The following is a 16,776-nucleotide window of genomic DNA, read 5'->3' on the forward strand; positions in this document are numbered from 1 at the left end:
TTTGTTGCCCATGCCATTAAACCAACACTTCCTCACTCAGTTCCGATGTCCATTTGGCTTCAATCATAACTGGACTTTCTGCTGGCCAACACTTTGTGGCTTCTGCCAGCTCTGTCCCTTTTTCTCCATGCAGCTTTTATTCATTTTTTGCTTTCCTCACTCCAGAGAGAAAGGCACAAAACTGATGAAAACACAATAAAATCTTTGGAAAACAGGCTCGGGTGCACAACTGGAGAGTGCATGTACGGTATGTGTGTGTGTGTGTGTGTGTGTGTGGGTTAATGTTTGTCACTTTTATGTTATGTTTGCTTATTATTTGCAGATGTCCCTATAAGGTACAATCCAAACAGAAGCAGAGGGAGAGAGGAGAGGGGAGGAGAGGAGAGGAGAGGAGAGGAGAGGAGAGGAGAGGAGAGGAGAGGAGAGGAGAGGAGGGGGAATAGAGGGAGAGGAGAGGAGAGGAGAGGAGGGAGAATAGAGGGAGAGGGGGGTATTTAGATGTGCTGGGACAGCAGTACCACCCTGATGTGAGTCATAGGAGACACTGTCAGCAGCCATCCAACATCACACACTGACTCATTACGCTGGAGGAGAGGATATGACAATAGTAGCCATGATCAAGGAGAATGGAAGAGGCGCATCAGTGAGAGACAGACAGAGAGGACGCAGTTAGCGTCAGCAGTTATGGCAGTGGCACTTCTCTAAGTCCTTACAAATACACCCACAGCAGAGCCCTCCATTCCTTTTTCTTCTTAAGTGATTGTTGTTCGAATTTATCCATATCTTACACATTTTAGTTGGAGACTGTCCTCCCAAGAAAAACAACAGGATCAGTAGTTTCAGCAAATGCCTCAAAAACAGCATACACGTATGTTCAAGCTGTCTTGCAGCCGTAGGAATTATGGCTCTTACCCGTCAGGAAACACCGGAGGTGGTCGGGATGGATAGAAGGGCCAAGAAAACATCCGACTTTAACACAGGGGATTTCTGTCTCAACTGTGGTTTCTTTTAACCCAAAACCATAATCTTTTCCTGACCATAACCATGTCATGTCATATTTTTGCACCCAAAGCTAATCGAACCTTCACCCTAGCCTTATCAGATCAGACAATGGTTGTATTTTTGCAACAATGATTCGTAACACTTTAGGAGGGCACTTAAATGATGTTTTTCTGCCAGTCGGGGTGTCAAATCAGAAAACACTTATAAACAATGTATTTTGTCATTTAATTTAGAGGACTTGTTGTTTAGTTTGGCTAAATTCACTTGTGTATCTTTACAACATGGTGGGAAAATAAACCTTTATTATTTTATTATTATGATTGTTATATATTATTATAAAGAAATTAGCTAAAATTAGCGAATATGCCTTGTTAAGAATTAGTACAAGGCAAAGATGTCAGACATTCTCACCAACACGCTAGTGGGAATAAATGTTTATTGTGAGCGGTGAAATCTGACTGAAATGTTTTTAGTCCGGCTAACTGTAAGGCCTGAATTAACACACTGTGCTTTTTTTAGCTGTTAGCTAACTGGCTGCTGTTGGCAGCCAATCAAAGTCTAGTGCTGCTCCTCAGATCCATAAACAAAATTATATATGCCTACAATCTCCTGGCATGAACTATACAGTACTATAAACAATCCGCCTGCTTTGAATGTACATTTTAAGTATGTGCATTAAAAATCTGAACAAACATGCCATAACTGCAAAAAAGGGAAACATTTTCAAAAATATTTTTCCACTCGGCCGGGGTGGAAGAGTTGGTGTATTGAAAAATAAAAAGAATTGCAATAAAGACCGTCATAAACTGACCAGACCTGCTTCCACTTCATTTTCTGGTGCGTCAATGGCATATTTATCCTACCATCTGCAACATGCCTCTACTCTATCAGAAAGCCCAAACAATCAAGGTGGGTTGGAAAAAAAAAAAAAATCACCACCTGGTGTGTTGACAGAGGAGACAGATACAGAACATATGCCATAGCAAATGCCATCTCAGGTGGGAAGCAAAAATGAAATACCTTGATGTACAGAGGAGATACTTATGTTCATTTAATTATGTAATCTTCTTACACCCTGTTGAGAATATTCCCATACTGTAGCACTAAATGATGGAAATACAGATTGATTAGCATTTCCTTTTGCCAACTTTTTGGAAATTTGCAGGACCATCATCATATATTTTGTGATGTCCTCCAGTTGAAACATACCCCTTATATATAGAGCACTGCACACATATGTATGAGTGTCTGTGTGGTTGTTTACATTATTGTGTGGGGTACTTGACTGGGTCTTTGAGATTTGAATTATTTCACTGTTAGGTCCTCCTGCAACAGAGGCCTGCATGTCACAGTCATATATCACCATGCAATCTCTACACAATAAACATGATCCCCAGACAAATATAGTGTTTGTCCGGGGATATGTTGACGGGCTTTATTCATAAGATGTGTATATGTGTGAAGCGTGCATGCCATGGCTTGTTGAAGCTTATATGTTTTCCTCATTAGACGCTGATGTTTGTGTCCATGTAGTCCCTGAGCTGAGCACTGTCCCCTGGCCAAGTGGAAAGAAGGACCATTAGGTCGGCAGAGAGGGACCATTTATTTGGCTCTTTTCTGGCTGTGGCTGTATTATCTGCCGTGATGCTATTTGTCTGAGACCAGCCGAGCCGCCGTTGTGACAGGAGGGGGGAGATGAATGATGGGCTTGAAGACACGGCCAGTTTTGCTTCGCTGACAAACTGGGGCAAGAGCTGGAGGGATGTGGCGAGAGGAGCAAAGAGAAAGAGCAGGGGTGGAGGCAGGGCAGGGAATGAACACATACGGGGAGACACTGCGGTAGCTGCTCGCCAGAGGACACAATTTACAGCACCTGTTGGCTGTGATTGATCAAACGAAAAGAAGAGAGGGTAATGGTGTGTGTGGTCTGACACTGGATGGAGTGATGGGATGGTGGAGAGGGTTAAAACCAGACAACCAGAGAAAAATGGAGTGTGTGAGAGAACAAGAGGGATATTGGGGTTGAGGAGGATAATAAAGAAAGAGTGAAGAGGAGAGGAGGAGTGAGGAAACAAAAAGAGAGAGTAACCAAGAGAAAAAAAATAGAAGGGGATGAATAAAGAGAAAAGGTCATTGGTGCAGGAATGTGTGAGGAAAAGAGACGGAGGGAATATATATTTGTCCCCTGATGGGAGTGTGTTAGAAGTCCATCTGTGGAGAAATGAGATCAGTAGCTGACTTAGTGGTAGAGGAAGACTTTGCTGCCCTGCGGCTTACACACTGACTCAACACCCTCTCCCCCGTCTCTCTCTTTCGCTCTCTGGTCTCATACAACCTGCAGCACATTTAATCTGCCAGACGATTCTGTGTGTATGTTCAGGTTCGTGTGCATGTGTGTGTGTGTGTGTGTGTGTGTGTGTGCGAGTGCACAGGAACGCAAGCAAAGCCTTATTACCCAGGCTCGTGTCCCACTCCACCTCTCCATCAAATGACCAGACCAGTCTCCTCCACTCTGTCCTCACTATCTCTTTTGCTCCATCCCAGCTGAGACCACAGAGGAATCTCCTCATAGAATCACCCACTAAATCATCTATCCACCAAACAGACACCTTGGCAAACACTCTTACTGGGAGCTTTCGTTTTCAATCAAAACACACACAGGACAGAGAGTGGGTGCGCATGCACATATGTGTCTTCAGGGAAAGAGTCAACAAGAAAAGCAAAATTCCTCTTTTGTTTGTACATATGAGCAACAATGGATTTGCTTCTATTTTTGATTAATTACAGGAAGGTGTATGTGCAGACTTGGGATTGGGATTGGGTTGCACTAAATCCATTACTAAGTTTGTGTGTGAATGTTCTCAGTAACTATAGATGGTTTCAAATTTGTGATTTACTAAATTCGTTTAAATTAAATGAAAGAACGGTTGAACTTAAAGGGGGCATATCATGCACATTTCCAAGTCTATTTTATTATTCTGGGGCTCTTCTGGTATTTGCATGATTTATGTTTCCAAAAATTCCTTATTTATCTACTGGCCCTGTATGCAGCCCCTCAGTTCAGCCTCTGTCTGAACAGGGCCGTTTTAGCTCCTGTCTCTTTAAGGACTCCCATCTGATGAGTCCTCTCTGTTCTGATTGGTTAGCTCCCTGAAGCTGCCCCTCTGCAGACATCTGCTGGCTCCGGAGGCTACGTAAACAAACAATAGTTGACGGATTTTGCTTCTTTTTCTCATTCTTTAATTGAAATACAAATTTCACAAATCCATCCGTATATGTTCAAGCCTGAATCCGATCTGAAATATTTAAGTCAACAACATGAACAGCTCGTGGAACAACCTTAACAACAACCTTAGCTACAAAAGGCTACGGAATGGATGGCCGTTTGTGGGCATGCACAAACAATCTGATGTCATTTTGATGAGGAAGTAGATGTTGAAAACAGAGCGTTAGAGCAATTCTACGCCTGGGCTTTTGACTTGAAGGCACCATTTTTACATACATTCACCTCAAGTTTTGGATCTTTGACTATGTTTAACATAGACATCTGACATTTTAACAGTATATAAATGATAGAAAATCACTAAAAGTATGTTATGCCCTCTTTAAGAAATGTCTTAGCTAGTAAAGACTTAAAGGTCCCCTCTAGACATGTATTAAAACATATAAAAATATTCTGCTTGGAAATAATGGGTGCCTGACTTCCTCGTTATATACAGCCTGATGATGAGCACAGAAAAAATTTCCACTTTCAGCAGATGTATGCGAAAACAGCCTTCTAGTGTTAAACTCTGCACAGACATCATTCTGAACAATGAGGATCAGACATTCAACGGTAGGAACAAGAAGAAAAGCATTTTTTTTGAGTGGAAAAGGACTTTAAGAATGTGTATATCGGTTGCTAGGAAACATAAATAATGCTGTCTAATCAAAAGCAATCAACTAAACAGGAAGTCATTGTAGCATCACAAACTGTAACATAAATGGCAAAAATAACAGTTCCAGGGGTCAAACAATATATTCAACTTACCTGACTTTGTTGTTTTCATAAATATGTGCGTTTCAGAGTTAGTTGTTTTGTAATTGCATTGCGCTGTTTTTGTAAAAGGTAATTTAATTTTTTTATAATTGGAGTTTACATTGCTATTAAACATTTTAATCAAGTGTCATGACAGATGTCCACTCTAAATGGATAATATATCAGCAAACTAATGCTAGCCTTGCAGTTAGAAGGTGTAAATATTTAGTAACAACTAATCTCTGTGTAAGAAAAAAATTGGTGTTTTGAACCTTGTGATGCATAAATCTCCACTTGCTAAACACTTCCAGTATAACTTGAAGTTACAGAGAGCTGGTGCAACTGGCTCCTGCACCGTGAGTACGTGTGTGTGTGTCCACTGTCCACATGACCGCATTTATCTAACACACAGATTACCACATAAACCACAGGGCGAGCTACAGTTGCACTCAAATCCAGCAGACATGCTACTTCACCCAACCCCTCAACGCACACACTCACATAAAACAAAACCCAGGTCTTCTCCTCCCAAGAAACCAGATGAAGAGAGAAACAGACCCAGGCCTGGTGCCGGTGTGTGCCAGAGGAAAGCTAGAGGGGGAAGGAGAGGAGGGGGAGCCAGAGGGGGGAGGCAGATTAGAGCACCCAGAGGCTCTTGTGGAGAGAAGGAGGAAGAAAAGGGGGAAAAGAGATGAAACACGTAAGGAGAGTGGTGGAGGAGTTAGCTTCTAGCTCATAGTATCTGACTGAGATTACTCTGCCTTTGGGCTTACCTGATTACAGCACAGCACTGGAGGACAATGAAAAGACATACGCATATGGATTGGCATGCACACACACACACACACACACTGTGCACACAGTGAGGGCCTGAGGGTCCAACAGGAACCAGCAGCTGTAACTTGCTTTTCTGGGTGGACTGTTTATGCCTACAAGTGCTTTTTGTATTACATAAGGTGTTAGCGTATTACATTCAAGAGGAAGAAATACATCAGATGTATTAGTGAGTTCACCAAAGCTATTCCTCCCCCTCACTCTCCTCCGGTTTCACAGCAATCAACCATACGCTCATATAATACATACTCTCTCCTTGCTCAAACTTTCCTCTTGATCTATGTTTCATGTCTTGACTGGGGTGTATAAGACTGAGCCGGAGCGCACAGCACTGCAGCAGCCATATAAAGTTACAAAATTATCCTGGCCTTACGAGGACAAGGAGAGAGTAGTTAATTAATCACGAGTGTCTCATTTTCTCTTTATAACACTCTCATTTACTCTGTGGCTCATTTTTGTGTGTCACTCTTCCCTTGCCGTCTTTTCCCATTGCTTATCTATCTAGCTCTAAGGGACTCAATGACAGCAGCAGTGATTGTTGCTGGTTTCAAATCGTTTTAGAGTTAGAACACATATTTTGTTGACTCATACAAGTGCACATCAGCCTCATTCTACGCTGAACGAACTGACAAACTTTATGCAGCAAATTGTGGATCTTAGCCTGCAAATAGCGTCTCAGCTGGATGGTTAGTCAATTTGAGAGTGGATATTTTGTCAACTTGAAGAATGTGGTTTTATGTTTGATCTTCAAACTGCACTCTGTGGCTTAAGTATTGATTTGAAAGTTTGAGCTAAATTTGAATTGTTGTGTCAAAACTGTTGTTTATCTTTCAGTGCAGACTACAAGTTTGAGCAGATAGAAAATGAATTTGCAACTATTTTGATAATCAATTAACCCTTATTTTTTTAAAGCAAAAACTCCAAACATTCTGTGATTCTAGCTTCTTAAATGTGAGAATTTTCTATTTTTCTCTGTTTTATGTGATTGCAAATGAAATATTATTGGGTTTGGTAGTGTTGGATGGACAAAACAAGTCATTTGAAAGACTGCACCTTAGGCTCTAGGAAATGTTGGGTGATGTTTTTTTTACTATTTTCTGACATTTCATAGACTAAACAATGAATGAATCAATCAATTAATTGAAAAAATATTTGGCAGATAAATTGATAATGAAAATAATTGTTGTTGCAGCTATCCCTCTTGAACTAATCTATAAATATAAATCATCATACACTGTAAGTCAGTCGCTTGTTATGATCTTAGGATTTAGTTCTTTATTAAGATGATCAACATCTTAAAAAGCATACTAATCTTCAGGAAGAAAAAAATTTGACTTCCTTGCTTGAGAGAAGGGGACAGAGTAGAGTCGATTACTCATTTATGGGGAAGATCATCTATATTAAAGGGGACCTATTATGCTCATTTCCAGCTCTATATTTTTATTTGGGGACTCCACTAGAGTAGCTTTGCATGATTCACAGTTCAAAATACTCCTTATTTAGCTTTGACTGGCCCTTTCTGCACTCCCTCACTTTGCCCCCCGCCCCCCCCCCCCCACGATATCAGAATCGTATTAAGTTACTGCTGATGAAAACCCAACATTTCTTGCTTTTGCTGCTTCAAACACTTTTAAATGACTAAATAACAGGAGACTTTTATTGTGAAGAATTTATAAGAAATTAAATGTGTTTATCACTGAATTAGCAGAACTTCGTTAGCGGCTGCTGTTCTACAATAAAAAACAGTTCTACAAAACAACATATGGACATATTTGGAGCTATTCATTCAGCAGATTGGTTAGAAATAATGCAGGGAGGAATAGTACCAGCAGAAACAGCCACAATGATGATGATTTTTGATGAAGAGCTGCAGACGACCAGCACACCTCCAACAAATAAACTACTTATTTTACTTTGCCCTGCTATGTAATGGAAAAACACTCACAGTCTGCCAGCTCAACTCGAGTCATGGCCTGGCGTGAGTATCCCCAAAACAATGGAAAAATGCCATAATGTTAGTGGAGCCAGAGCAGATGACCATATAAAGAAATAAATATAAAGAAAGAAAGCCACTTTTAATATTAACACCCAACACTGTAACATTATATATACGACAGAAAATAAGGAAAAGCATAATAGGTCCCCTTTAATAACAAGCAGGCCTGCAGCTGTGCCTCAGCTCATGTCCCTGTGATGAATGCTTTATTGGTTGGTGTCCAGTCTCTCTTGAATATTCATTATTAGTATACATATAGATTTTAAGCAGTCATGGGTTTCATTCCCTATAGCAATTCCTTTTTATCTACATGGGAGTGGTACAAAAATAATTAAATGCATAGAAAATGTGACATATTTCTGTGAAGTTACACATGAGTGTAATATGTGGCTACAGGAATTTGGCTCTCAAGTGCGACTTAGATCATAACACACTGTACTGAAAAACAGCAACAGACAAAACTTAAACACATTAACTTTCTCCCGACTGCATCGCTGTAATTTGAAAAGCTTACAGCCCAGTATGAATATTTATCTTTATTTCAAACAAAGATAGTGATTCTGTTACTTATGATTCCTCCCTCATTCTCTATCTCTGACTCTCAGCTGTGCCCGGGCAATGTGTGCAGTACCCTAAGGAGAAAGGTTACACCGCTGATCTGCTACAGTGCAATCAGACTTGAGACAGAGCCTTGAACTACACAACCCATGGGCCTCCTTCAGCTGTATCTTGCAGAAAGGCAGCTGGATATGGGTGTGAACTAGAGAGGGAGTGAGAGAGCAGATGCAAAGAGAAAAAGTAAAGAGTAGAAGGTGGAGAGAAGCCAGTCAAAAGTTATGAAACATGCCCCTTGAATAATCAACACCCAAATCAATTTGTTCAATGTCCAAGAGGAGCGTGCGGACTACAGAGGAATATGTGGAGTAGGCGGTCGCTCAGTGTGCATCCAAGTCCATATCTCAGACAAACACACAACGGCACGCCTGAGTCAAGAGAAAGATGGCCAGGAGGGATGGGACTGGGGAGAGGGACACACACACACACACACACACACACACACACACACACACACAGCTTTTTAGTTTTCTTCTTTTCTTTCTTTCATTCTTTCTTAGTTTTGATAGACATTGCAATGCACATAAATTTCCATATTTTTTGAATCAGTGAGTACTTCCAACTTCATACATTTGTTATCCATAACTACTTGTTTCATTCTATGTAACCGACAAGGTCAAAAGGGACACACTATTGTCTAAAATATCATTAAAATTAATTAATTAGAAACTAAATTAATTAGAGCTAAAAAGTGAAGCCCAAATCATGAAAAGTACACAAAAAAAGTATTCTGTTACTCTGTTTATGTATACGTTTTGGCAAAATGATTTGTATTGAAACATTATGACAATAAAACTTAACTGGGCTGAACTGCGATGAGAGCAAGACAAAGAGAGATGCAGTGCAGTATTAGTAGTAGATAGACATGAAAAGGCCCGCAGGCAGTAACTGGCCCACTGTGCCCTGCTCAATAAAGGCGGTCATTTTCAGACCCCGCCTCTTGGCATTTTGATTTTAATACTCTTCTTCTTTCCACTTCTTTTCTTTTGTCACAATTGGCTTTGTATTTTCTTTCCTTTGTCTTTGAATTCTTACTCTGTCTCCCAGACACTCTGCCCATCTTCTGTCTATGATTTTTTTTTTCCACTTGTATTCATGAGCACTATGGAGAGAGTTAGAGTAGGCCTAATGTGGAGAGGAGGACAAACGCTGGCCTAACCAGATTAGCAAGTATCCTATTTCTCACATTGACAAATTAATTTCCGTACAAATTAAATGAAGGAACATTCCCTTGATAATTCTCTGGGAAATTGAAGATGGTTTTAAGGAATGAAATTAAACAACAACTCCTTCCACAAAGAAAAAAAAAAATCTAATTACCAGCAGAGCAAAATAAAGGTAGGCTAATAAATTTGGAAGAAATAAAGCTGGGCAGCCAGAATCCTATAAAGTCTATGAAACTGAGTAATGTGAGACTGAAAGATTGTTAGTGAAGTGGATTTGGAGTCCAATGGAGATTCGAAGAAAGGAGAGAAAGAGTGAGAAACACGGAAACAGCCTTGTCTATTACAGGATGTGCTATTTTCCTCAGGCAATGGTGAGGCCGAGGTAAAAGACAATAATAAAAGTGTGGGAGAGGGCAGGAGATGGAGGAGGATGGGGGAAGGAGAGTAGAGGAGAAAATAAACAGCAGCCAGACAGAGACAAAAAAGAAGAGAAGAGTGTGAGTGGCAGGCGACGGAGCGAGGCTGTCTAGGCTCCGACTGCTCAGATCCACTGACATTTACAGAGTGGCCGATCGCTCCTTGCCATCCTCTCCTTGAAAAGTTCAAACGCACACAGATCCACAGAGGAAATGCTACGCCGTGTGGATTAACGCGCTGTCTCACATCTCTCCGCAGGCCTCGCCTCCATCTTTGTGTGTTACGGCTGTCACTCTGCCTGTTTGTGCTTCAGTCAGGTTTCATGTCGGTCTCCTACCTGTGTCTACATGTTCAACAACAAAGGTCTGACTCAAAAACATAGTAAAACTTCCCCTATGTGTGTGTGTGTGTGTGTGTGTGTGTGTGTGTCGAGCTGTCCTGGCCCAGCTTGTGGCTGGCACACACACAGGTAGGGAGAGAAGTATGGGAACCCTGGGTGGGAGAAGGCTGCTGAGAAGGGCCTAATTAGAGTTGAGCAGTCGCCCAGCTTTGGCCCAGCAGGGGAACTCCCCACTTCCACAACCCCCCCCCCCTCACACACACAAACACACACATGCTCACTGATACACTGGCTGGCTCGTTGGTTGGGAGAAGACATTGAATGCACTTCCTCTGACCTCAGTGTTTTCCCTGTTTCTGAGCAGAGTGAAACTAATGTAATTTCTGTTTTTTTTTTCTTATCATCACCCTCTAACTGTGTCTCTCCTCTTGGTTTACATTCTTGAATTCCATTTGAGTCAATTTTAATTATGTCTTTCAAGGTTATTTTCTGGCATTTTAGCTTTTATTGATAGCAATAGTATACAAAAACATACTCCTAACATATGCCTCTTAGCCACCAAAACCCCTAATTCTGCATTTTTTAGTAACAAATATGTAGGTTATTACGTTAAGTTAAAGCTGAGGTGCTTCATCGTCTGTTTAACACTTGAGAAAACCTCACGTGCACCAGGCTGTACTGCATGCCTTGGAGCCTGACTATTCAACTTTTTTCTTAACAGCGGCCACTGTTGCCACAAGTGGTAATTACAGGATAAGACATCGGTAGATATTAACTGAGTAATGTCCATGGTTTAAGTATTCGTGTGTCAACATTGCATAGTCATCTAAAGTCCTTGGGATTGTTCAGACAGAAAGCACACCTTATAAGGATCCAGTCATTTCAAGATTCGGATGCCGTTATGATCTTTGTAATCATGGGATTTGTTTTCTGTGGTGATCGCAATGCACTTCCCTATAGTTCCCTTACTTCCCTATATTTGCCAAGATTCTCTTGAGTCAGTTGCTTTTCAAATACACCATCAAGCGACTTGACTGAGAACGAGTTGAATAGGAGCACAAGCAGGACACAATAAAAATGTTTCCTGGTAAGGTAGAGTGTGTTTACATATTGTTTTATATTGGTGATAAAACAACTGAAAAGTTTATCTGTGACACACTCATAAAGTATGTGAGTACAGTATATTATAGAGAAGAGTCATAAAGTCTGCAAACTGACTCAAGTAAATCAGTTACATAGCAATGTTTATCGAGGATTTGCTAACGAAGCTAATATTAGTCACCATTAACTACCGTTCATACCAGACCAAGTGACTTGAAATGAGAAAGTGTGTCCTTTATCTCTTATGAATACAATTTTTCACTTGTGAGAGAATGATCCTTTTAATTTCCCTTATATAGATATAGTCATCCTTTAATCAGTAAGATAACAAGCAATTATCATCTGTCAGTGCAAAAGAGATCATACTGATATATATGATGTTAAATATACGGTGACGATAAAATAAAGTTTTAAATCTGGCAAAAAATATGCAAAACACCATGACCAGACAACAACTTTAGAGTAATTTTAGCGCCTTTACTGATTATCTCTCTGGCTGTGGTGCTTGAACTTTCTCTGGCCCCCGTCTCTCCCGCCCCACACGCAGCCCAGAGTGAATCTGCCTGCAGAGATGATGGTCGGCCTGCCCTCTTCATCACCTCTTAATCAGAGTGTTGGCACTGACTGCCCAGAATTGGATCAACCTCTGTGACCCCTGCTGCTGCTTTCCTTCCAGAGGTCAGCCTCACATCACTACACTGTCTGTGAGGCAGCGGCACGCTCTCTTAAATGAAATCTTATTTCTCCCCCTCTCGCTTCCTGTCTCTCTCTTTGTCTTTATCTCCCTCTGGCTTGGTGTATTAACCCAGGCGTGATCTTTCGCAGTTCAGACCTGAGTTACTGGGGCTCTCTTTATTCTGAGCAGTGCTTGAGTTTTGTTTAACAGCTGACATTAGTCTAGACAGAATTCTTTTGTGTTTTATTCAGTATTACCAACACTGATATTTATGACAAATGATTAACAATACACACTGTTATTTTGACCACAGGTAAAACAGGCATGCAGGCCTTGTTGCCCTGATTGGATTCGATTGCAGGATAGCTGTAGTGTAAACAACACTGATTGCACATTGTCATCGGGAACTCTTATAATGTCCAAGATTAGGGGTTCGTTTCAGCCTCCAGTGGCTTGTAAACAATAAAAAATCAGGAAATTAAATAAATAAAGCCACCAGCTGCCAAGAGTGAGTTCTACTGACTTAGATGGTTACATATTTTTCACGTAGATTTGTCACCCTGCCGATTCTTAAACTCATTTTATTGTACAGAATCAATGAACTCATCTTACAGTACTTACTCGTTTTGTGTGCCAAGTTTACAATACATCATGATGCACAACTACAATACAAATTACAAAAGAGCAGATGACCCTGATTTATCCAATATCCAATATTTCAATTTACCATAAATCTGAGTATTATTTTCAAACACTGATTTTCTTCCATGGAATACATACTGTACAATGAAAATGCTTTCTAGGCCAAAGTGTGGTGCAAAGCTACAATGCGAAGTAGGATTGTACAAGAAATAACTTGCTGTTGCTTAAAAAAATGGTGAATCATTTCTTTAATTTTCTACAGGCCTGAAGACAGTTTGGGAGTTTTCACTGTGGCGGGATGACATAGAAGACTTCAACAAGTTGACAAGTATGTGTTCATGACGTGTGTCTTTGGTTTCACTTGGCTGACTCTACACACATGCACGCACACACACACACACACACACACACACACATACATACAAAGGGGTGTCAAGATACACAGGCATTCATGTGTGAATGTACTGTACGCTTTCACCTTCCAGTATTCTATCACGTGTTTGGAGTTTTTTGCATATCTAGTGTGTGTGTGTGTGTGTGTGTGTGTGTGTGTCAGTCTTTCCCCTATTAAATCCAAGAGAGCATCTGTATGTTTGGGCGTCAGTGTTCAGGTGAGCCTGTTGACATGAAAACACACCTGCACACTGCACAGAGAGCACATAGGAAGCATTAACAATAGATTTTAACAAACACACACTCATTGACTCATATACACACACACACACACACACACACACACACACACACACACACACACACACACGCACACACACACAAACACAGACCAGCTTTCCTGACTTCCATTTTAAAGCCACATCCAATATGTTGCCTGATACTTTGCTGCTGAATCTTTCCCCTCAGGTATGTAAGCTCTTCATTAAAGCTGTGGCAATCAGAGGGGGAAAAGTACTGCTCCTCGTAAAGAGAATAGATTACTTCCCCATCTTTCACGGAAAGCTGTTTGCTAGAGTAGACACTCTCCTCCATTTTCATTAGCGATCTGACTACTATATATTTTAATTGAGGTTGAAACCTTCTGCACTGTAATGGGGTTTTCCATAACAGTCTTTTAAAAGTGAAAGCCTGCCATCCTTGGGCACTGTGTGATATTGGCTTGTGTTGTGCAGGGTTGCGTGTCTGTGAGTGTGTCATCAAACAAATCACCTCTTGTCATCTTCTTTCTCATGCTACGTTCCGAAGACGGCTTTGAATAAACAAAGGCTTGTCCTCACTTTTTGAGAACTGTGTATCTGAAAAATGAAAAGATTAGAAATAAAATCTCCGCCTTTCTTTGTTCACAAGATGCAGATTTTTCTATTCACAAGCAAGACGCAGCTAAGAGTTTAGACGACCAGATGTAGCCGGGTCTTAGTCATGCAGGTCCATGGACTTGAATTTGTGCAAACTGGCAAACAAACATAATCGTTTCAAAAAACTCTTTTACAGGCTTATTTATATGCATGAGCTTTAGAACTCTCCTAATCATTATTTTATGTTTCTTCTTTTATGTTGCTTTTATGTTCTGTTGTCTAATGATGTTTTATGTTTGCTGTGGTTTTATGATAAGATGTTTGTGCAAAAATGAGATTATAACATTTATGATTATGTTATAAACTATAGTAAGGCAGTAGGCAGTAATTCTTGGTGGGGCCTAGCATTTTGAAAAACATTGGTTTGGATAAATTCACATAGTTACTAATATTGCCTCATTGCTCTGTAAGCAGAACATCAGGATAGTTTAGCACACATGAACAGGTTTCACTTCAATAGTCACCCTAAATGAACAGACATTACAGCATGGTAGAAATAAAAAAAACAAAAAACAAAAACAAAACTTGCATATGTTAAATTGCAGAACCCAAATGCAACACAGGCAGCAAATTTCTCTATCATCTTCAATTCACCTCAGCTCAGAACATCTGAGAAGTCGACATCTGAGAAAGACTTAAGCTGATGAAAGGTCGCTATCAGAATCTAGACTTTAAGTAAAGTCAAGACGGTGAATGTTAAATGTGAGGTAAATTACTTGGCTGAAGCAATTTAAACAGCTAATGAAACATTTTTAGTCTTTCATAAAGCAGCAATTTTCTGATTTGATTTTTTTTTTTCCAGGGGAGAGGATGGCCCTGAACGCTTTCTACCGCAGATGGACAAATATATAGAGAAGACTCAGTGGCATAATATGACAAAGACTAGTCTCTTCGCTGCATCAATAGTGAAATACATCAGGGAAATGAAAAATATATATGTATCTGTGTCCTCCCACCCGTCTGGATTTAGCTTCCAGTATCATCAGCCAACCTCTGAGTTAGTCAGTACTATGTATCAAGCAAACCTACCTGCACTCTCCCTGCATCTTTTACTTCCAGCCTATTAGCCCAACTCGCACCATCAAACCTTCTTACAACATGGACAACTCAGCTTCCCAAACTCAGTGGGGGAGATTTGTGGTCTTGTGTAAATTGGAAGTTGCAGTCTGAGTCAAAGCAGAGTCATAAATAGGAGAAGGAGGAGGAGAGGACGGCAGCCCTCTGCCAGATTCAGGGGGGTGGAATTGATGGAGTCCAGCAGCCACACGTAGATGAGAAACGTATTCTTAATAACTATCTTGTCAAACACATCACTCGGCCCTCTCCCCCAAGCCAAAGTGTAAAATAAGAACGTGAGGCAGACAGGTGAAGATGTGAATGCGGATTAGTCCTGCGGTGAGTGGCTGGACATGCTGCCTATCACTGTCACAGTCATTTGGCGTGGCTGAGTTTCAAAGTTCATTCTCGATCTTGGAAACAACAGTTGAAAACTCATTCTCATCTGCCTGCTCTGGAGCTTTTCAATCATAACACATGATCATCATCCACAGATGGAGTTTGCTCAGTTGTCATGGAATTGTATATGTGCAAACCTCCATTTTTTTGAGCATTTGTGAGACGGCATTTAGTAAGATGACTTGCAGTAAGCGACACGGTAAAATAACCCTAAAAGTTCCCAAACAATAAGTTCATGGGGAATTGAGAATTCAGCTTGAATGACTGTGACTCTATTTGCAACCATTTTAGCATTGGATTGTTTTTGCAGTCTTCTGCAACAGTTCCTGCAACAAATAGTCAATGCCCCTATAATTGAGACACCTTTGTTTGTACTGCAGCTCAGAATGACTTCAAAACTCTTTTTTTTTTTAAATTCTGTCTCTGTACATTAATGAAGTGGAGTCATGCAGCTTGGAATAAATGTGAATTTTTCACTTACTCACCACCTAGAGTAAATCCATATCCACTCATGCCTTTCCACTGACGTTGCATGCAATCACACTGCCTCTTAAATTTACTTTGCATTCAGTCTGAATACACGTTCACGATTGTCCTATCACCAAAATGAACAAATTCCTGAAAATTAGCTGTTTGGACAGACACACAAATTTTCCGAGTGACAGCAGCTCTGTATCTCTGAGTGTGGATATGATCTAACCCCGTGCCATCACCGCTGATCTAGATGAAACTGAAATGTTACCAGTACATGTGAAATGCTGAGTCAGGGTCCCCCAGCTCATTCTGATGCCTGTGTCAGAGAGTGTCTGTGTTTGCTTAAATTAATGTGCATGTGTGAATACATCTCGCTCTGGTCTGTGCATATCCATAATGTATGAGTTGACACTGCACTGTAAAAACGAAAACTTGAAATTACAGGCCTTAATGTGATTTTTGAGTAAGCTGAACAAAAAATATTAATTTGCCATTTTCAACTGTATCAAATTATTTGCTCCGACTAACTGTATTGAGTTTTTTGTGAAAAGTTGGGCTCACTTCAACATTACTGTTGGGAAGATATTCATATTTCAGACAGACTTCAACTGGGGCCAACTACTTTGCCTATGCTCATTTCAACGCCTTGGTTACAATGGGGTTTCCAAACAGAATTTGCAGGAGTTTTCATTCATCATCATCACCTTTTTCAGTTTTCACAAATGGAATA

At 40.5% G+C, this 16,776-nt stretch overlaps 1 protein-coding gene across 2 annotated transcripts in view; it reads right to left on the bottom strand.

The window, feature by feature from the left end:
- Window positions 1-16,776, bottom strand: part of pacrg (PARK2 co-regulated) — a 146,518-nt gene that overhangs the window by 13,185 nt on the left and 116,557 nt on the right. Inside the window, exon 5 of one of the 2 annotated variants that reach the window (XM_044375431.1) lies at window positions 13,975-14,057. The exons of the other annotated variant lie outside the window; for it this stretch is intronic. Within the exon in view, the coding sequence (XP_044231366.1) occupies window positions 13,990-14,057 (68 nt within the window). The 3' untranslated portion in view covers window positions 13,975-13,989. Of the gene's footprint in view, window positions 1-13,974; window positions 14,058-16,776 lie in introns of those variants that run through there. 2 annotated transcript variants of the gene reach the window in all.

Source organism: Thunnus albacares, chromosome 15 (assembly GCF_914725855.1).
Source record: "Thunnus albacares chromosome 15, fThuAlb1.1, whole genome shotgun sequence".
NCBI classification, from domain to species: Eukaryota; Metazoa; Chordata; class Actinopteri; order Scombriformes; family Scombridae; genus Thunnus; species Thunnus albacares.